General features: G+C 40.8%; 1 protein-coding gene across 1 annotated transcript; it reads left to right on the forward strand.

The window, feature by feature from the left end:
* Positions 1 to 432: 432 nt before the first annotated feature.
* On the forward strand, positions 433 to 21635 carry LOC116790609 (solute carrier family 22 member 15-like). Its single transcript, XM_032695725.1, has 12 exons — positions 433 to 744; positions 2111 to 2257; positions 5431 to 5563; positions 6219 to 6383; positions 7958 to 8087; positions 9766 to 9987; positions 10687 to 10827; positions 11652 to 11737; positions 15007 to 15115; positions 18968 to 19040; positions 19535 to 19698; positions 20681 to 21635. The coding sequence occupies exons 1-12, from the start codon at positions 433 to 435 to the stop codon at positions 20691 to 20693; spliced, it is 1695 nt and encodes a 564-aa protein (XP_032551616.1). The 3' UTR covers positions 20694 to 21635.
* The last annotated feature ends 609 nt before the right edge of the window (positions 21636 to 22244 follow it).

Here is a 22244-nt window from a genome sequence, read left to right on the forward strand (position 1 = left end):
TATGGTAGTTCACATTGTTTATTGAATTGGCAGGGCAAGCCTCCTAGTTCAGTAGGTGCCCAATTACCACATGACCAGAGACAGCAGCCCGGGGAAAAGGCTACTGAGCAAAATTAACCTTTGGTAGTACTGAGCAAAATTAACCTTTGGTAGCAGCGTGCAATTATCTAGTCTAGATGAAATCCTGATGAACAACACTGCTTCTCTTAAAATCCAGGCTGTGAAAGAGGGAGAGCCGCTCCCGTTTTCAGACAGCTCTGGAACAACTGCCGGGCTGTTCTGCTCTCCTCCGGGGTGTCTCCCGCAGCACCCCGTGATTGCCTGTTTGCTGGAGAGGAGATGTGGCCATATCTCGGAGCATCCTGCCTGGCCCCACCTCCTGCCTTTTCTTCCTGCAACGTGGGGAGGTTTTTTCCCCACCGCCTGACGCGGATGCCACGCGCTCCGCCCGCCCCGTTCGGCGGCTGTGGCGGAGCTCTCGTTCCAAACCCCCCCCCGACAGTCCTCGCTGGGCCGGGGCCGGTCCTGCCCCCGCGCCGGCAGCGGGTGAGGCTTTACGGCCGAGGCGGAGCTCGGCTCGGCTGGGCTCGGCTTAGCCCGGCTGGGCGCCGCTGCGGGCGGGCCATGGCGGCGGGGCCGGGGCCGGGGCTGGAGCTGGGGCTGGATGTGGAGGAGGCGCTGGCGGCGGCAGGGCCGTTCGGGCGCGGGCAGCGGCGCCTCACGGCCCTGCTGGTGCTGCTGCAGGTGAGGGCGCGGCGGGACCCCCGGGCGCTGCTTTTGGTTTCTGTTCGCACAGCCCAGGCAGCATCGCGGGCACGGTGGTGCCGCTGCCGGGACATCCTCGCCCCGCTCCCGGGCTGCAGGGGGCTCGGGAATCCCGCCAGGAACGCTGTCCCGGTGGGAGCCTGGGGGTCCGTGTCCCACCCCCCAGCAACTCCGCCTCTGAGGACCGTCCCGGTCCCGGCCGCTGCTCCGCTGCTCCTGGGGAGGAGCCCTCCCTCCCGTCGCCGGTCTGTGCCAGCAAACATCCTCTTGCAGCCCCGCTTGGATTCATGGGCGTTCCAAACGGGATTTGGTGCTTTTCCAAGGAGCATGTCAAACCTCTCTCTTACCTCAGTGCTGCCTTGCGTGCTTAACTTGTCAAAGTTCATGATGTGTTTTCCTTATTCCTGTGCGCATCTTTTTATCTTGCTCGCTTTTTAAAGAGCGCCTTTTATGCTTCTGCTGATGAGGGAAATGGAGTCTAACGACAGCATTTTTTTCCTGTTTCTCTTTCTTTTTTCCTATTTTAATCTCTTCTGAAAGTGGTATGCAGAGTGCTGTCTTTAAATAGTACCCATGCCCCAGCATGCAAATATTTATCTGTTTCGCTCGGTTAGTTTTCTCGCTTCCTCCTTTTAGAATTAAACGCGGTTGGGAGGAAGGGAGACTGTGCCGATTGATGGTTTTCTTTGTAACTTGTTTCTGCAAGAGTGTCCAAGGTAAGCACAGGATTAGATGGCCCATTAAAACAACATCCAGCCGAAGGCACCATCTGAAGACTTGTGGTCCAATGAAGGGAGCCATTCTGGAGTCAAAACTTTTCCATTAGTGGTGACATGCTAAAAATCACTAATATGTGGATATGCTTAGGGATAATGTTATTTTAAGCTAGAAAAAGTAAAATCATGTGAAAAGCCTGGAAGATGTTCAAAACATCTTGAAGCCCATCTCAATGAATAAATATACTCATTCAAGTAAAACTTTTATGTATAAAAAAATGTAAGTATTAAATCTCACCTATGAAATGATAATGAAGTTTTTAATATCTTCCTTTCCTTTGTCTGGCTAAAATCTGCAAGAACAAAATTAACAACTCCACACCAGGAAGGAGGGTGTGAAGATGAATTTTCCATTGGAAATGCACCAGCCTCTCTGGGGTGGTACTTGCTGCTCCCAACGGCCTTCATGGTCACATCTGGGGATTTAGACACAGTAGACTGACTGTGTTTTCTTTGGGATGCTTTCTTTGGGGAATTGTTAATTGTTAGTTTAATGAAAAGCCTGCAATATTCCATCAGGTCTCTTTGGGATTGTTCAGGGTCAGTGATTGATTGTGTTGTATTTTAAGGTATACGTGGCTTGCCAGTCGATGCTTATTGTGCTCGTGGGAGCTGTGCCCAGGTACCACATAGACCAGGAGGGAATTCCAGCGAGCAGAGCTGAGCTTGCCAAGCACATCCGTTTTGCCAGCAACTTCACATCCATTGTCACTGAGGCGAGTACTTCCTTCAGTGTCATCAGTTTTTCTCTTCTTGGGATTTGTGCCACTGGTGCAGGACATGGCATGTGGAAAAGCCAAGCAGGCCTTAGTGTAATGTCTGGCTTATGCTACTAAAAATCTTTGGAATCCACCATTTGGCTCTTTGACTTTGTTATTATTTTTAAATCGGAAAGTATGCGACTGAATTATTAGTTTAGTTTTCCTAGTGTAAATCTAATACTTATTAATTTAGGTTGAACTTTCCGTATGTTACTTATTTTCAGTTTTACCTTCAGCTGTTTTAGAAAGTCATTATTAATGAAGAATGATCATTTAATTCCAGTTTATAACTAGAATTTAGGATGAGCTCCTCCTAATGTCTGTTGAGTGCTGAGAGATGTCCAGTTTGTCGTGCCTGCACAATCTGCTGTGCATGTAAGCTTGGCCATGAGTTACATTGGTTCCTTACAGAAGATGAAACCAATATGAAAATGGAACTTGTGCATTTTAATGTGTGGTGAGAGCAGGAGATGGAACAGATTGAAGTTTGCTGAGGGGGACAGAAGCTTTATTCTTCATCCTTATGCCTTATGAATTCCAGGCAAGAGGCTCTGCTTGCTTTTCCCTGGTCCCTGGGCTGTAATCCCTCAGACAGGCACGAGTGACCTGAGCAGTGCTGCCAGTGCCAGAAAACAGGCTGTGTGGGTGGCTGGAGTGGTGGCCTGAACTGCTGGAGTTCTGCTGATGGAATTCTTGGAGCAGTTCTCAGTAAACTCCTATAAGACAGGTTAGCACTTGGTGTAGCTGGTGCCAAATTTTACTGCCTTCCCGTTATCTCAAGTGTGACTGTGTGATGTTTACCTTGGAGAAATGTAGTGACTAGACATTGGAGGAATGATGCAATATTGGATCATATCCTCTGTCAGAAAGAGATTTTTTTGATTAGCAAGATCACCCTTCAGTTCCAGACTTTCAGCAGGATGGCTGATGTGGGGTAGTGCTTAATTTATAACCAGAAATCAACAAATTTTAACTAAGACTGTGTTTCTAAATGTAGGAGCCAGTGTCCCTATTTTCAAAATATGTGGTAATTCCCAAGATTCATCAAAACAGATTTATGTTCCCATGCGTTTTGGTAACTTTAAGATTTTTTAAAACTGTATTGTTAACAGTCTTCTTATAGAATCTTTAGATGCTGACCAGCATTTTGCTGCTAAGGGTCTAGTGAGTAAATCACACTGCCATGTGGATATAAAGAGCTGAGAGGATGTCTGTTTTGGTGAGAGCAAAATTGGCAACACTTTTGTTGGCAAGCTATAGTTCATTTTGAAAAGTATTTAACAAGTTCTCTTTGTGCAAATAAAATAGATGGATCCATTCTTTTAAAAGTTACATTCTTCACAGCTCGTTACATTAGACTTGTTAAAATGCAAACATGCATCCACCGACCAGCACAAGGAACAGTTTGCAAAAGCAGTCTTTCCTGGTTCTGCCCTGAGAAAGGAAGCTGCTTCTGTAAATTTTATTTTCTTTATTTTGGCATTGGAGATTAAACTTTGTGGAGATTAAATATTCTCTGTTCTGTTCTGGTTATCCAGGGGAACTGTTCTCAAAAAACCTCCAGAGCAACTCTTGAGTTTGGCTTCAGGAACTAATTGTTGTAATTAATTTTGGCATAACTAAGAATTCATAAATAATAGCTTAGGCTTAGTTTATGAAAAATACAGTTGTTAGAATTGCTTCTTGCTCTGGCATCAACTCAGTCCCCTGCTTTAACAAGTGATGGTGCTTAGGAAGGTGAGTTCAGGATGGGACAGTGAGTTCAGGAACTTCTACATTTGGTGTAGAAATGGTCCCTTACTCTTGAGAAGTGGATTTTTGCAACCATATCCAGGAGGTGTGGTCTCTTGTATCAGCCTGAAATACTCTCCAGACAAGAACTGGGAGTTTGAAATCTGTGTGGTGGGGAGTGCTAGAGTGGAGAAGGAGTGCTCTGTGCCTTGGAGAGTACATGCAGGGATATTTTTATACTTTAATTTTCCTGAGGGTTTGTACCCAGGGGTATTTCATTGTTGAAGTCTCCTCAGAAAGTTAAGAAACCATAAGTTTTGGGGCTACATCTTTATCCAGTGTGACACTCATCTGCTTTTTTGGAAATAAATTTTCTAGTAAATACACTGGGAATTATTTGAAATAATCAAATAATGATGAAATAGTTCTCTGGGTAAAGCTTTGCGTTGAATTAGTTTTTTTCCTTTCCTGGAAAACGACTTAGGATTTTCTGATTCTTTCCCAAGCTGGTGGGGTCAGCAGTGTTTGTAAGTCCAGCAGTGTGTTTCTGTGAGTGTTGACTCTCCCTGTCCGTAGCACAGGGGCTGCACAAGCTCTCTGTGTGCCTTGCCCCAGCAGGAAATAGTGTTTCATTCTGATTTCAACCCACTCTGAGCTCATTTTCTTCTCTTCTGATGATTTTTGACCGCGCTGCCTCAGTTTAGCTTTTGGATGAGGTAGAAAGTATACTTGGTGAAGAAACCCATGATGCATTTCTAACTTTGGCTTGGCTATAAATGCACATGTGCAGTGAGATACTAAAACACCAGTGAGTAGTCTGTAAGTAGTTCTTGGCATTTTTATGAAACGAGGACATTTTTCCGTAATCCCTTCCCGATTGCCTTCAAGGGTTCAGCATGCGTATGGTGGGGAAGGGCACCAGGGATCACTGGTGGTTCAGGAAGCACAGCTGCACAACATTAACTCTCTGAGTACTGCAGCACTGAACGTGCATTATTCTTGCTAAGGAAGGATTTTTAATACCTGTGCTTTGAAACAGCCGAGTTGGTTCAGTGCTGGATAAACTGTTAACAGTTCAGACTCTCCTTGTTTTAATAACCTAAGGTAAGCTGCCTGGCCAAAGCTTGGGAATTGGGGTGCAACTATTTGCACTTACTAAGTTGAAAGATTTTAATATATTACATTGAAATTTCCTGAGGGAGAGATGTTAGGGTCTGTTGGGGAGGCAAAAACATGGCTTACCTATCAAGCTTTGAATAAAACTTTAATGGGATATAAAACAACAAGTGGGAAATGGCAAGTGAAGAATTTTGATGGATTTTTCATTATTTTTGAGGAAAGCAGCAACTTGGTGTTAATACTTTTAATAAGGATATTCTTTTTTTTTTTTTTGGCAGTGGTACCTAATTGACCGAGAAGCCTACAAAGTAAGCCTTGCATCATCCCTGTTTTTTGCTGGACTGCTCATTGGAAATATCACATTTGGCCCTTTGTCAGATAAACTGGGCAGGAAACCAGTGTATATCTCAGGTAGGAGTGTTAAAAGATTTTTCTTAAGCATTCTACATGGATAACATCTCTTTTCTTCCCTGCCCCTGGCCCACCCTGCTCAGAGGCTGCTCGTGGGTCCCCTGCTCTGTCAGTGATCTGTGTCAGCTTGTCACCCAGAGTGGAGCAGCACTGAAATTGTCAATATGAGTGTGCTGAGCAACACAGAGGTCACAGAATATTGATGGCAGATGAAAAAGAACCTGGTTTTACCCTGGTTATCACTACTGGAGCGCAGTATTCCACACATTGCCCAACCATATTGTTCCAAATGAAAAATAATTTACCCGTTTTTGGAGGGTGAGGGGGAGAATGACTTCCCTAAACATCTTTAGAGTGGGTTCCTCCTGTCCTGGTGTTCTGTTTTCCAGACCCTTTTGCAACCAAAGGGTCTTTTTGTTTAATGAGAACACTGTGTGAAGGAATTGTCACCTTTGACATTGCAGGCCTCAAGTGTGTGCCTTGAAAATGATTGTAATTTTCATATGATGTGATTTCAGAAAGCCAAATGCAAGACATGGGAGATGAGCACTAAAGTCTACTCGTTATAGTCAGTCGCTGACTGTGGTCCCTGCTCTGTTTTGGAGTTCAAGCTGTGTAGCAGAAGTACTAATTCCATTTTATTCTGTCTCTACAGGTCTCTTTTTTGATGTCATTTTTGGGTATGTCACAGCCTTAGCTCCGAATTATGACATATTTGCGATTTCACGGTTTTTTGTTGGAATCGTGAATGGTGGAATGGCTCTTGTGTCTTTTGTCCTAACACAAGAATATGTAGGAAAATCATTTTGGTCATTTACAGGTGGGATTTGGGATATATTTAATCATTGTTACTGTGACACATATTGTTTTATCAGTGCCTTACATTTTATGTTTGTACAAAGTCAAGTCAGTTGTAGTATAAATCAGATGAGTGTGATGTGATTCATCCAGGTTCTCATTTCTGTGGGAAAGGTGCCTGAATAAGGGAGATGGAATTGAGTTTGTTTGATAAGTAGCAAAACTGCGGTTTTCAAATTGATACACTAATTCCTAAAATTTCTCAATTTGTACACTGCATTACGTTAAAAAAGAAAACAAATGTTTTGGCAGATCCTGCCAACTTCTCCTGTGTGGTACCTTGGGAAGGTATTCTGGGAAAAGTCTCTGTGAACCACAAAATGAGCTGGTGCCGGGACAGTGTTTTTTCCACTGCTGAATGTGCTGACCATCCAGTATTTTTAAATGTCCTTTTCTCATATGCCAATGCTGAGACTTAAAATAAGTTTAACACTTGGATGTCAGACAGTTTCAAAGCTGGAGTAGCCTTTCTGGCAGACACAACATGGGGAAAAACATAGTCCAAATGCTGGCTTTCTGTGTCTGTGATGAGCATATTTCTCTCCCTCATTTATTCAGTTGCCTTGTTCTGCTGTTTTTCTTACTTTTTTCTCTGAGCTCCTGGGGGTGTATGAGACAGTTGTGGTTTAGTTATAACCTTTCACCTTTTTTTTTAAGTACTGAATTTTCCTCTTCTGAGTTCACTTTTCTGACTTGTGCTTTCTCTCTCTCTCTCCCGCCCTTCCTCCTCCCTTGCCCAGTTGTCTCTCTGCTCTTCCCAGCCTCCTCCCTGCAGGGCCAGCCTCCCGATGGATGGACAAGCTGGGCCATTTCCTGCTGCTTGTTGCCCTAGGTACTCTATTCCAGTTGTGCTCAGCGTTGAGAAGGAGGGGGAGGGGCTGAGGGAGAGGGAGATGCTGGATGCAGCTCAGCTGTGTCAGAGCAGCTGTCGGGATGTTGGTGTGAGCTGGGCTTTGTGGGACACAGCTCCGAGTGTCTGGGAGCCACAGGATCTCCTGTGTTTGGCTGCAGAAGGTTTGTTGCTGGGCTTTTGGAGTTCCAGTTGACCCCGTATTTTAAACACTTTTCTTTGTTTGTTCATCAGAAATCTGCTGTAATAAACCCCAGGATTGGCAGCTGGTTTTGTACTGAGCTCAGTCCTTGTACTTCTGTAACTTCCAGTTTCTGCTCCAGCCTGCTGCTTCTATTCCAGATTTCCCTAACAGACCTAAATAAATCACTTGCTCCCAATGCTTCCCCTCCTGTCCTCAGGTTTTCTCTTTAGTCTCTGAGTTCCTGTTCATGTTTTACTCTCTCCTATGTCCCACTCTTCTATTTTTTAAAGGGGAAAAAACCCCCCAACCCTCCCATACACTACACAAAGCTGTTCTTCATTGGGATTCCATGTTACACTTAAGCCAGCTGGTTCACAAGTGCTGTAAAGATAGCTCATAAAATTGCTGTTTTATTTAGGAATTTCAGGCTTCTGCTTTAAGAATTTTTTTCCCTTTTTCCAATGGTTTTCTGTGGTGATTGGCTTGCTCTTGTTTTTTTCAGGTTCACTAACTAATATGACATTTGCAGTTGGCATTGCTGTTTTTGCTTTGCTGGGTTACTGTATCAGAGAGTGGCGCTACCTCGCCTTGGTGTCGAACAGTCCAGGAGTCTTCTTCCTCCTCCTCTCTTTGTAAGTGGTTCACGTGCATTCTCATGATAAGAAAAAAAAAATGCAGTAATGAACAGTTCCTTCTTCTTGTCACCATTTGAGAGGAGTGTAAAGGAGGGTGACACTTTTCTGTAGGGTTCTGTGAGCCAAGCAGGAGTTAAAACTGTGTTGTGCAGGAAGAAGGGGTGTGAAGTGAAGCAGAAAGTCGGGGTTACCCAGCAGACAGGCTTGTGTTTCTGCATGTTGTTACAGCTGTGGTGGCCAGCGCTGCAGTGAGCAGCTGTGTGCCAGCTGTCCAAGGAAACTCAGTTACAGATCTGCTTGGGAAGGGAAGAGAAGGCCGGCCAGAGGCTGTGAGCTGGAGCATCTCCCAGGGACAGGAACGCTGCCTTCTGCCAAGGCAGGGCTTCAGAGCTTGGGAAGGGATTGTAGAGTTCCTCTCCGTGAGACTCAGCATGCAAAGGGAACTAAGTGAGAGCACTAGGAATTGCCTTTTTAGTGTATCTGCTTGCTTTTGAGGTTCCTTGTGTCTATTCCTAGCGCTGCTGTGCTTGGGTGCTCCTATTTAGAATTCCCACACTGACATTATAAAAAAAATGATTATAAAATATATCAGTATTTAAGGAATGAGGTGCTAGCTTTGTCTGGGCTGTGTTCTTAGAAAATGTTCTTTTAATGTATCAAGTAATGCACCTTGTATACTCCTGGTCACTAGTTAAAGCTGTAGAAGAAATAAAAGAATAGTGTAGTAGGTTGCCTGCACATTAATACAAGGAATGTCTAGCACATGGCACAGATGGGAAAAAGCTCTTCTGATTTCCATTATTTTTTAGATAGATCTGCTCTTGAATTAAGTTCTGTTAAAGAATACAGTAAAAAAACCCGTCTCACTTCCTGTAGTCAAGGAAAACAAACTCTGCGGGCAGCAGAAGGAAGTTCTGCATGATGTGTTTTCCTCTATAGTGTTCTGTTTCTGATGGAGTAGAATTACTTCCCCAAAAACTAAAAATGGTGGGATCCTCTGAAGTAATGAAAGTTTAGTTTGGTTGTAGGATGTATATATCTGTTAAGAGTGCCGGAGAAAATAAATGTTCAGTTAAAAATATTCCATTCCTTATTTTATGGCTCATATAAAAGCTGCCACAGAGGAAAAAGAAAAGCTGGAATAATGAACCGAAGTTGTGGAAAGCCAGGATATTCTGATTATACGTGGGAATAAGAGATTTAAATCTTATATGAGCAGTGATGAGCTGGTACTGGAGCCTGACAATTAATTCCCCAGTAAGGTTTCTTTCCTTCTCTCTGCTCCAACTCGGAGCCCTTCCTGTAGTGGAGAAGCTTGAAATAAAACCAGGTTTTGTTCAGAATGTTCAAATAGTAGAGGTTTGAGATGCTTCCTTGGCCATGCTATTGTAGCATTGCCTAAGAAGTCAGTTCAGCAAAAGTCAAGAATGAGATGTAAACTTTTCTAACATGACTGAGTGCATTGTCAGGCATCTCCCAGGGATCCATCTGTAAGGTTTAACTATATTATCACCAGGCTGCCTGGAACTGAATGTGCAGAACAGTGCAACTATAATGTGTTCCTCTGAATTTTGTATTGGTATTTTTATCCAAGTATCGATTTGCAAAATGGTAAGATTGACTTTAGAGCAGTGAATGAACTTGTCATTGTTGCTCTTCTGTTCCCTCCTGTTAGCATGCTCCCGGAATCTCCACGGTGGCTGTACTCCCAAGGGAAAACAGCAGAAGCTGAAGACGTGTTGCAATATATTGCCCTTTGTAATGGAAAAGAAAGATTAAATCTAAAATTGAAACCAAGTGCAGGAACTCTGAGGAAGGATGAGTCAGCACCTGGAATTCTGAACTTGGTGAAACAGCCGGTCCTTCGGTGGCGAACCATCCTTCTGATGTACATCTGGTGGGTGACGGCAAGGTGCTGAGGTGTTGGGGGTGAATCAGACACGAGGAAGTAATGAACATTTTCATCCTTTTCTCTAAAAAGTAGTATCTTTAAAAAGTACAGAACATCAATGTGTCATAAATGTGTTGGTTGATGGTAGACAATAATCCTGTGAAGTGACGTGTTGCAAGGTTGCGGTTCCATTATTGTTGCTGTTGTGTTTTATTTTCAGTATGTTACTTAGAAACTGCTTCAAAACCTACTAAGAAATAATCTGGTGAGAACATAATATTTACATAGAGTGAAATGAGAAGCTGAAGCAGAAATTACTGAGAGGATGTGTGTTTGAACCAGTCTTGGGAAGAAAAGGGCTGCACAGATTAGGCAGCCACAGAGATCTGGATTAAGAAGAGTTAAGAGCCTGAAATTACATTTTACAGGTTCAGTGCAGGAAAATTGTGAGCAAGATAAAATACAGATTGCATAGATTTATATTAGGTGCTGTCTTGAAAAGTGATACAACTGTACCAAGTTACTGTAATTAAATAGGAGCTTTTCTCATTGCCTTATTTCCCTTCCAGGAGGATCTAAGAGTTCTCTTCCTACCATGTACCTCAGTATAGCTAATCCATAACTTGGCATAATTTATCTTTGAAATGCTTTCTTAGTCCTAAAGACTAGTTCTGTTAATAATATAACTTTTCTGGTTATTTTTAGGTATGTCTGCAGCTTTGTGTACTATGGACTAACTTTAAATGCTGGTGATTTAAGAGGAAATTTGTATTTAAATGTGGCTCTTTCTGGTCTTGCAGAAGTTCCAGCATTTCCTCTCTGCATGTTTTTCATTGAGAAATCCTGGTAAGAAAAACTTATTTCCTAGTTCTCTGCATGTATTTGTAGATACCCTAGAAAAAGATTAACATTTTTCTCAGTGAGAAAGTGAGAAAGTGAGAAGTATCTCAGTGAGATACTTCAGTTTTTCTAAACAGTGTTGATTCTTTGGGGATTTACTCTGCTGTAGGGATTTCTGCGCTTGATACAGAAATGAGACTGGTTTTCTGCATCTTTGCTTTTTTAGTTTTGTTCAGATCTTACATTACTCCAGAGATAAGCTCTTCAATGATTAATGTTATTAAAAAATTTTGGTGTTTATGGAAAGAAGTGAGTAGCCTAGTTATTTAAGTACCTATAGGTTATATATCTCTCTTACATATTTTATTCAGAATAACTTGGTTTTGTAGTGCCTACCAACTGCAGTTGAAAGCAGTTTTCAGCATTGTTCATTTTTACCTAATCTTTTGTAAGAGAACTTTGAAGTGAGAGCTGTTCAATTTTCAGGAAGGCACGGGTGATCCATGTCTGTGTATTTTCATACTTTTCAGTGTGCTTGGAGGCCATCCTTTGTGTGGGTGCTTTTTTCTGAAGCTCAAAAATTTCTGACAACCCAGGGCTCCTCAGGGTTTCGTGTAACCTGCACGTTCAGTGTCTTTGTAACGATACTTTGGTCTCACTGAGGTCAGTGGCAAAAAGCCACAAGATGTGAAGCACTGACCGAGGTACAATAGATTTAGAGCTGTTACTTGTGCTGCTGTGTGCTTCAGTACTTTGGTAATTTGCAGACAAGCTGAAAAACGCTGGAGGGCCTTGTTTCCATCTTTATCCGCATGCTCTTTTCCTTCCAGGTCTGGAAGACGTAAAACTATGACGTGTTTTCTGACATTTGCAGGACTTGCCTGTGTGTTTGCCATGTTTTTACCAACAAATGCTGGTAAGTGTGTGCTGCTGGCAAAGCAGAAGTTGGGATAAAAGCCGACAGAATAGCTTGATGGACACTTGGTGACCTAGTGGATGAGGGCCCAGTACCCTATCCATTTACATCCCTCTCTTCTCTTTTTGGGGCTGGTCAGGGAGACAGGGTCTTGTCCATATTCCTTTTAACTCCTTGCAGGCCTAATTTGACGGTGTTAGTTGACTAAGTTGGCCTGGCTGTAAGCCCTTGGCTCTCTGAAGACCAGCCCAAGCTGTCCCGTTCTGTCTCAGATACAGATCCTGCATTCATTGATCACTGTTAAGCAGTTCACATTAAAGTGCTGGATTTCATAGCCAGACCACTGTGCAGTGTAATCTTGGTTTGGATCTTGACAGTGTGAGGTGCCAAGCTTAATTTTACAGTGGTTTTGGTGGCATGTGATATTTACAGAAATAAAAAACCTGACATTTTCTGGAATTAGAAGTTCAATTAATCATTAAAAAACACCCAAGCCACGAAAAAGCTTAAAAAAAATAATTTTGTAGTTGAGAATTAGAAATGGAAGTCAGAATTGCAGTATGGAAGCCATAGGGATGGCAGGAAGCTTGCTGCCTTTGTCAGACTCAGCTGGGTATTGCTGTGTTATGCAGTTGTGAGGATAGCTCCTGGTAACAGTGGAGCATCATCACATGTATTTCTCTTTTCAAAAGATGTGTTTTTCTCTGGCGTTGTCAGTGACATTCACAAAATGTTCGGTTTTATCTTTTCAATTTTATTTCCGTTTCAAGTACATTTTTTTTCTGTTCTAGTATTTATTTTAGCTACTGAAAACTTAGGTCTGTGTGACACTAACAAGTAGAAGTGGCTGCTCTCTGCTTGTGTTTTTCTTAACATCCCATCATTAGAAATGCTTCAGTCTTAACAGTGTTCTGACTGGGAGCATCAGCCATGTGATCGCAAGGTAGTCTTCCAAAGGCTGTGTTTATCCGTAACAGATATAAATGCTGTCTGGCATCCAGTTCTAATTGATCTGAGAAAAGGCTCAGGAAGAAAAGCAGACAGAGAGAAAATGTCCCATAATCTAATATGCCAGCTTGCATTAATTCAAGTCCTCAGATGTTTTGTTGCTCCTTTTATTGAGGCAGCGTCTTCCTTTATTCCAACAAGTTTGCTCTTTGTGCCTCTCTTTATGAATTTTAAAACAAAATGATAGAAAAGCAGTAGGGGCTAATTAGGATAGGGTAATAATTCCTGAAGAGTTCCTTATTTACAGGAAGTCTTCTGCCTTTTCCGGTTGATTTGTCTTTAATCCCATTAAAACATCTTACTTGGCGCTGTGGTGAGAGTAAAGCTGGCTCTTGGCCCAGAGTGATCTGTGTCAGTTCAGAAGAAATAAATTTGGCTCCAAGCATGATGAAGATGAGTCACTTTGGATGAAACAAGGATTGCTGCAGTTCCAGTCTGACCCTCCCATTACTATTACATTTGTCTAAATCTCTGTTCTTCCGAGTGATTGATAAGATCCTTGATTTTCTTACAAGGGATTTAAGATTTTAATGAGATGTTGGGCACCTGCCTCTCGTGTCTGTAACCTTTGCTTGATTTCTAAATAACTCTGCTTATTTGTGAATGAAAATCTGATCCGAGTGATTTCCCCTGTGGAATAAGCCAAGAGCATTTCTGATATTAAAGACGTGTACTGAATTGGAGACTAAAATTCTGCCAGTGGTTAAGTAAAGACTGATATAACCCTCAGCTCCCTCTTTCCTTATCACTTAAAATTCATCAATTAGTTTGTGTATCAGACTGGAAGATGGTGAGGGAGAGTGGCAGTAGAGGGGCAATGGAGCTGTAATACTATTTTCTTTCAAAAGCTGCTGTGGAGCAGAAAGACCATCTGCATTTTGTGTCTGTTTTATACTGCAGCAAGCAAAGGAGACTCCCAGTCTAGGGGTAACTAAATTTTAGCTTTCATTGAGATTTATCTGTTTGTGCTTAGGGCATAATACCTTTTTGTGGCTTTCCTTGATATGCTTTCCACTGCAGCAGGAAAGAGAATTTGCAGTTCTTTAAATCGATTTTACCTCAGCTCTAGTTAATGTTGAGTATTTTGTGCTGAGAATGACCCTTTCATTGTGGATACTTTGTCTGAAGTAAGTTTATGGACTCCTTCAGTCTCAAAAGTCCTGCTCAAATGAACTTGTGCTCATGAGGGTGACTGACAGAGGGTGAATCTACGTAATAGCACTGGGAGGACCAGTTTCACACCTTTCCGTCTGGCAACTGTGTGTAATATTCCAGTTCTTCCCGTGTAAAAGGAGAACTTGGGTGAAAATATTGTGTCTGTTTTGCATGAATTACAGAAATAAGTGCAAAAATGCATCACACTTAAAGAAATTAAATCAAGTTTCTGGATTTCAGTTTACATACAGATGAATTTCTTCATCAGTTGAAACAGGATCTGACCGGATAGATGAATTATACTGAAAGTACTGATGGGCAAAACTAAAAGAAAAGCAATTGAGAAGCAATCAGAGTTTCCCATGACTTAATGAACATCATTTGATCCAAATCAAAAACGCTGAACTCAGTGCTAAGGAAGGGAACCTGAAATACAGCTAATTAGAATATTTGTTCTTTTTTCATCTAAAAAAGTATTAAATTCTCTTTTTATTAAAACATATGGTGCAAACATAACCATAACCAAAATCACATTAATGGAAGCCAGGTTTCTTTTGGACTCTAAAAGATGCACACTTCAGTTTGGCCAACCAAACTCTGTCTCTTAGTAAACTTAGTAAATGCATTAGCATTCGTTCTTTCCAATTACAGAGCTGTCACAATTTTAAGTCCCAACAGGGTGTCCCTGGGGAGCAAATAAACTGTTGAGGTGAATGAATTTTCATGGGTTTAATCTAATAAATTAGTCAAGAAGGGCATGTTGTCTGTGCTTGTCAAAGGATGCAGTTACCTGGGAAGATGTTCTGACTGCAGAGCTGGAAGCAGCAGCCCTTCCTTTAGACATGTGATAGTTTGACAGTTTCCAAACAAACAAACAAAAAGGATCTGATTTCCTTTGTCCTAAATACAATTTTGTTAAGCTATCTTAAGAAACTAGCTTGTTTGGGAAGAACTGAGAATACTGCTTTTGTGCTCGTAGTTGAAAAATGTATGGGTTAAACACTGCTTTTTGTGACAGTCTCCAAACGAGGACTAGAAATTTGTGTAAAGAAAGAATAAGAAAAGAGACTGTTCATGCTTACATCCTGTTTTCTCTTTCCTGAAAGGTCTCCTCCTGGGTCCCACTTTGTTAGCTCTGTGTGGAAAAATGATGGTCAGTGCTGCTTTCAACATCCTGTATATTTATACATCTGAGCTGTACCCAACAGTGCTGAGGTAATTTAGCAGAGCTTCTGGGTAAATGAAATTGTTTTCCATGCTCAGGATTGCTGGTGTGCTTTAGCATTTATCTGTAATTATTTTTACCTGAAATAACTGTATGAGTTCTTTCTGTAAGTAAGGCAGCTCACCAGGGCTGCCAAAGGGCATCTCCAAGTAGTCACACATTTTGCACCAATGCACTTTTCCAGGCTGTTTGGGGAAATTTGCTCTTGGTCTGAATCCAGAGCAAAACCATGAAAACCAGCTTCTCGTGCTGCAGTGCTTGTTTATCATTTCTACTATTGATTTTTGGGAGTACAATTACAGGGAGAAAACCCAAACACAATGATGTGATCAGAGTGTGTGCTACCTTAATAATAAATGCAGATTGTGCAGTAAGGACTACTTACAGTCCTTTTGTGTGCTTATATCTCCCATATGACTTTGTTTGCCTGCTGGAAAGCAAGTGCTTTTCTATATCTTTGTTATTTAATTAAATATTTATAATGCAGCCCATTTTAATAGTGTCTATATGACAGTCATTTGCTCTACACCATTTAATTAATGGTGTAGAGCTAAAAACCTTAATTTATTTTTCATAGTTCTTACCAGCTCTCTGTGAAGTTACTCTCCTGTTGTCCCAAGATAAATCTGAGATAGGCAAACATAATGCACAGTCTTGTTCTTCTCACCCTCATGTTGGTCCCATGTGATTTTCTGGATGTGCTCTAAGTACGTGTTCAGACTTTGAGCCACATTGCACGAGTCGATTAAGAATAGCAACTGCAAATGTACTCAAAAAAACTGAGCCCAGTTTAGAGAGAGCAGGCAAGTTGAAAGGTGATGTGAAGTAGGAAGATGTCCCAGCTGGTAGATGTGGCTGTAGTTAGGATGGTGACACAAATCACTTGAATCCAGGGTTTTGGGGGGAAATGAAAAAACAAACAAACAGAAAAGTTGGGGGACTCCTTGGATTGGCTTTTTTTTTTTTTTCTATCAAGGTTCATAAATTACCATGTTAGGGAGCCATAAAAGCTGGACTGTGGATGCAGCTTCAGCAGTACCACTGATGAGGATGGAAGTGGAGTGACTGTTTGTAGATACTGAGCTTGTGGTTCTTGGCACAGGTTCAGGTTGACTATGCAAGTCCCAGGCACACTGACTGCAGTTGGATGTGGGGGATTGTTTGTATTCTCCCCATCCAAACTTCAGACCCTCCTTGTTTTCCGGTTTTTTTTGAGCACGTTTGATTTTTGTTTGTTTGTTTCCCTGTCCCCTCTACTTTTCAGGAGTTAAGAATCAAGAAAATTAAATCTGAAAATGTTTTTAATTTATCAGCTTCTGCTTGTTTTGCTGTGTTTTCATGCTACACTGTCTCCTTAAGTCCTGTTGATGTCTGGTGCCAAGTGTGTGACAGCTCATGCCTAGCAGGAATTACAGCAGCATCTCTGTGTGTATGAAACTAAGTAATTTTCATGAGGAATATTAAAAAAAAAAATCAAGTAAAGTGCTGCTTCATTTGAGAATCTGCACTAATATTCTGGCAAAAAAAAGTACTTTGTATGGCAAATTCACAGACCACCAGTGGAGAAAACGTAAGGAGAAAGACAGTTAAAAAAAATAGTAACTTTATTAGACCAGTTTAGTAATGTGACAAACTGATACATTAAACCATATGAACATTCCTGACATGTGACAATTTATACATTTAAAAACATTTGATAAGTCTCTGGTCCTTTTAATTGCAAATATTATAGTTTCTGCAAGAGAAGTGGTGTGATGGGTGAGTGTTAAATTTAAATCAAAACATCAGCACCACCTGGTGGTCTCTGCAAAGCTTTGTAGTGCTCCTGGATCAGTCCTGGGATGAGACATGTACATTCAAAGGCAGAGGAGGTGGAATAACTATTTTTTTGCCCTTTTTTTTTTTTCAGGTGGATGTTTTACAGAAAAATTAAATGTCTTCAGTATTACTGCTCTGTATTTAAACTTACTATTTTAAGTATGAGGACTGTTAGGCCTCTGTTTTAAGTTAACTGGTACATGCAGCGGTGACAAATATACCTCATGGTATAAACAGGGCAGTGCTGCAGGCTGGGGAGTCTTTGGGCTTGGGGCTTTTTTTTCCTTTTTGATGTGTCATTAAAATACCTGCTGGGGAATGAAAAAAAGTTAAAAATAGAAAATTTCACTGCTGTTGCATTTTGGACAAAGAGGAAGGTTATCTTTGGGAACAAATTGTAATCATAGCTCCAGTGATATAGATGTAAAAACTCACGGGGGTTTTTTCATGAGAAAGTAGTTGCAAAATGATGACATCCTTGTGTGTCTTGGGTGAAATCAGAGTGAAGCCATTGCACTGCCTAGGACAGCTTTTTTTGCTTATTTTCAGTAATTATTAAGCTATTTGATTATTTTCACAGTGGGGAAACTATCCTTGGGTCTTTTAATAACTGCTTTCATTTTGCATTGGAATGGCAACGATACAATTTGCATTTAGGATCCCATTTTACCATATTCCCTCTCAGCAGAAAGTTAAGAAGCCACCAAACCTCTGGGCATGGACAGGCTTGGGATCTGTGGGAAGGATACTTCCAAAGGAATGGTTCACACACAGACTGGTGTGTCCCATCATGCAGGGATTTTGTTGGCAAGGGAGGTGCTTGGCCTTGTGTTGTGGGATTTGGGTTGATGTGGCCTAACTGTGAGGAAACATGGGTTGCTATTTTCCTTTTCCCAAGAGGACTTGATGAGAGAAAAGGTTGCCTTTTCTGTTTATTTTACTCCAAAGTCACTGGCCTCTCATCAGCTCCTTCCACCTGTTTCCCTTCACCTGGCAAAGGGCCATTAGGAAGGGACATGCAGGTGGGTGATATTGGGATACCAGTGACCCGTGTCACCACTCTCCTCGTAGTCCTTAATCCTGTCACTGTCTTCCTGTCTTTGGAGGAGGAAAAGGGTGAGCAGGAGGGAGAAAAAAGATGAGCAGGAACAGCTCAGCTCAGCAGCGAGACTGAGGATGATGATGAATGAGAGGAAGGAACCAAGTGATGCAGAGAGAGCAGCCACCGTGACCTTGTTGTTACCATCTCGCTGGTGATTGGTGCCGACACCCATCTCTGAAGGGCTGTTAAATATTGTATTTAGGAATGATGCAGAGATGGAAGACTTTTTGCAATTGGTCAGGAAATTAAAGACTCTGAGGACTTTTTAACTTTCCTTTGAAGAGGATCTTGCTGTTCTAAGCCATGATTATCACAGTCTGGATGAGATTGTTTTAAACTTGTCTGAAAATCGAAGGGAGCACAGAATTCAGCAGCTCCTGTAGTGACACATCTGGCCAGATGTTTTCAAGCTTCTCACTGGCAGAGAGTTATTTTCTGTTTGGAGGTAAACACTGACTTTTCCTCTGTGCACCCCGAGGTGGCAGAGGAGAGGCTGTTGCAGCTCAAGCTGGAGATAAGATTCAGCATCTTCTCTCTGAAGATCCTGCCACATTTTGAAATCATTCTCCATTCAGGGATGCCCAATTAAATTGCCTTAGGGTGCAGGTTGGAAAGCCTCTCTCTTTGTTGGTTGATTGAAGGATTGATTGCACAACAGGGTGGTTTTGGGAGCGTTTGAAAGCGTGTGATTTTACCTTACCTGCACCCCGTTGAGGAAAGTCTTTGGAGTAACCACTGGAGGTCTTTAAAAACTTTATTTAAATTCAAGATTACAGATAACTTAAAATATATATATATATATATATATATATATATATATATATATATATATAAGTTGGCTCGGACACTACCACCACATGTTCATGCATGATTCAGTTGTGTATTCTGAAAGTACAAACTTTGCATCCTTTGTTCAAAACAGAAATGCTGGCTTGGGTGCCTGCTCCATGTCTTGCAGATTTGGGGGCATTTTGGCTCCATTTGTGCCATCTATGGTAAGATTATTTTCAACTTTTTATGTAACTCAGATTTATTAAATTCTCTTAAAAGCACTTCACTGTTTTTGGTATCGTGTCCACCCCTATTCCTTGGAAAAAAAATTGATTTTATGAAAAATTAAATAGTGTTCACTCGATTTCAAGAATGAGTGAACAATGCTTAAAAATACCTAGTATTTTGTCATTTTTGGAAATAGTCTAATGTTTTATGTTTTCACTATTTCATCTCTGAGTGAAATGGTTGCCATGTAATGCCTTCGGTACTGCTAAGGCTCGCTCAGTATCTGAGTTTTCTTAGACATGTAAACAAACTTTCATATGAAGCTGTTTCTGTGAAATGGCATTTATTGGGTTTCTTTCCTCTACCAGAATATGGATAATTGCACAAACTGCTGGAGTGACAAGTTGTAGTCTTTTGGTTTTGACTGCGGTTTTTGTTTTTTGAGAGCAGGCAAGAATGCTGGGTTTTTACTCTGGGTTTTTAATTTCAGAAGTCTCTCAGTCCTTCTGTACCGTTTGTGGTGTTTGGAATCACTGGACTGTCTGCAGGATTCCTGACTCTCCTTCTACCAGAAACACTAAATAAGCCAATTGCTGAGAGCATCGACGACCTCCAGAGTCCCAGATACCAAGTGCTTAAAAATGAAGAGGCAGAGTAATTAAATATTTTTTTTTTTCATGATACCTTTGCATTATTTTCCCCTCTATCTTATGCGAACTATGGCTGACCTGCATCTTGGTCAGACTGTGCATTAACAAACGTGCATGAAGCCTTTAGAACCATCCTTCTCCAGCATTCAGTAGAGATTAAATTTATTCCTTGGCTCCACAATATTCATCTGTAGGTCTTACATTATGTATAAATGAATACGATTTTGTTTCTTTTAAAGGAAAACAGATTTTAAAAAGACAGTCTGAAATAATCAGCCACAATACTTTCAGTAACATTCCTGTGCTTTTACAGGAAAACAACTAAGCGTATTTTTTATATATTGGATTGTGCCTTTTTGTCATGTTTATAGTGGAACATAATCTACTATTAATACATATCTGAGGAAGTGTTTTATCCTTCATTAGTCTCCTGGGTTAAAGCCATTTTAAGTGTTTTCCTGTTGTTGATATGCACTAAATGAAACTTCTGAAGTGGGAAATGAAATTTTTTTTTGATTCAACATGTAATAGAATAAAAAATGTAAAGTATATGCCCTCAGTTTGGGAATGGTTTCCCAAAAGAATTAGTCTTAAAAGGGAGGGAGGAGGGGGATTTCTGTAAGAAATGAATTGGTATCTTAAAATTAAGCAGGCTGTAGGAGTAAAAGAACATGTGGTTTTCTTATGTTTTTTCTTTCTATGCTATCTTGTTAATTATCTGGTAATTATTGTACTTAATCAGTTTAATTATACTACACACACTATTCTGCTCTCTTTCTATGCCTAATACAGGAGTAATACTGCATTCAGTTGAACTGGAAAAAAAACCCAACAGCTTCTGAGCTTTTCAAATACCACTTCACTTCTAATGTTTAAAAAAATCAATGAATTCTGGTTTTCACCTTTAATATTAGGCTATGAAATAGGGCAAGGCAAAGAAGGTATGTAAAACATTTTTCAGTAATTATTTCTCTTCTGTCTGACAGGCAAAGCAGTTAGAAGAAAACACTTGAGTTTGAGGCCTGTCTGGTGGAAAGTGAAGCCTCCATTGAGAAGGTGCTATAACAGCTGAAGGGCAAAGTGCTGCTCCCTGTGTCTGACAGGAAACATTCCAGGACTCATGTATAATGCTGTTTGTAGCATGTTAAACAGCTCTGTGTGGAGGCACACTGAGAAGATGGAAGGAGTTGATCAAAGCTTGTGAGAAAAGAGCTGACAAATCTGTGCATTAATTTAATGACTTAACAAAAGCCCACTTCAGAGGTTTGGACTTCTCTACAGCTTCTTGAAGTGAAGTATTAATTTACTTTACAAGACGTAATTGCCAGCTTCAGATGAAGCTATGATGTTGTAATTGAAGTGATGTATAATTTAAAATTTAGATGGCCTTATATATTCTGTCAAGCTGGAAATGTGAAAAGGAGCAGCATCCTGTATATGCTAATTTTCTCTACAGGTTTTTTGCCTCTAGACTACAGTGTATACCTCACAGTGTGAAGAGACCAAAGATCTATGCGGGTTGCTGGCCTAAGAAACCTGAGCAGGAGATCTGAAAGGAGAAGAAATGGATTCTGTTGTGGGATACAGCAAGTTTTTGTTGGAGAAGATGCCTTAAATGAAAAATAATACTATATTGGAAAAATTGTCAGGACTTGAAGAGGTGCATTTAAAGGAGAGGATGAGTAACCTTTTAGACAAAGGTTATTAAGTTCTAGCTGTACATGTGGAATGAGAAATTATTGAGCATGAGTTATATATTGTATAATATATGTAGTAATATATAATCCCCTATATTTCACATATCAGTTGGAAATTCTTCTTGCAAGGGAACGGTGTTTGGTTAACAGTTAATATATTTACATTGGAATAGATGCATCACAACTGTTACAGGGTTTTTTTATGGCAAACACAACTTTGTTATTAAAAAGACAATTATTTTAACATCTGTATTATGAGTGCTGCTTTTTCCAGGATGTTTACCCAGGCTTTTTTGAAGAATACTTGTATTGTTTTGATTTTGGCCCTTTATCTAATGTGTTGATAGCAAAAGGTTACTGCTGGGCCACTGTATTTTGAGAAGTTCCATAGTTAAAGAATAGTTTGAACACCTCTGGAAGTGTGTGTGCATTTTTACACACACCAAAATCTGTGCTGTGCCCATGTGTGCTTTTCCAGGAGCCTGATCAAGACCACAAGAGGTGAAGATCAGTTGGTGATCAGAACAATGTTTAGATAATGTTGACATATGGGTGCATTTCCTTAACCTTCAGGGATGAAGCTTGATGACAAACAGTCTATGGAATGTGCTCCAAACTTTAATCTTCTGATCATTTATTTATTAATTCGCTTTCATGAGGATTAGAATGGAGTTTGTGATTTTTTTTTTTTTCCCCCTGACTAATATTAACACCTTCCCTTGCATTAACATTTATAACCATAGTGACTGATTGTACCTCTTCAAAGGATAATTAGGTCAGCAGAGATATGATAAAGACCAAGTTTTGTTACTGCTGACTTCAATTTTTTTATTACAGGAAATAAAATTTAATA

This window comes from Chiroxiphia lanceolata, chromosome 8 (assembly GCF_009829145.1).
Source record: "Chiroxiphia lanceolata isolate bChiLan1 chromosome 8, bChiLan1.pri, whole genome shotgun sequence".
NCBI classification, from domain to species: Eukaryota; Metazoa; Chordata; class Aves; order Passeriformes; family Pipridae; genus Chiroxiphia; species Chiroxiphia lanceolata.

Excerpts from the sequence above, each read along its gene's own strand:
- LOC116790609 (XM_032695725.1), top strand. The coding sequence starts at position 433 with ATGCCACGCGCTCCGCCCGCCCCGTTCGGCGGCTGTGGCGGAGCTCTC. Across the intron at positions 11,738-15,006 it reads GTTTTTACCAACAAATGCTG|GTCTCCTCCTGGGTCCCACT; the intron begins GTAAGTGTGTGC and ends CTTTCCTGAAAG. Across the intron at positions 19,041-19,534 it reads CTCCATTTGTGCCATCTATG|AAGTCTCTCAGTCCTTCTGT; the intron begins GTAAGATTATTT and ends TTTTAATTTCAG.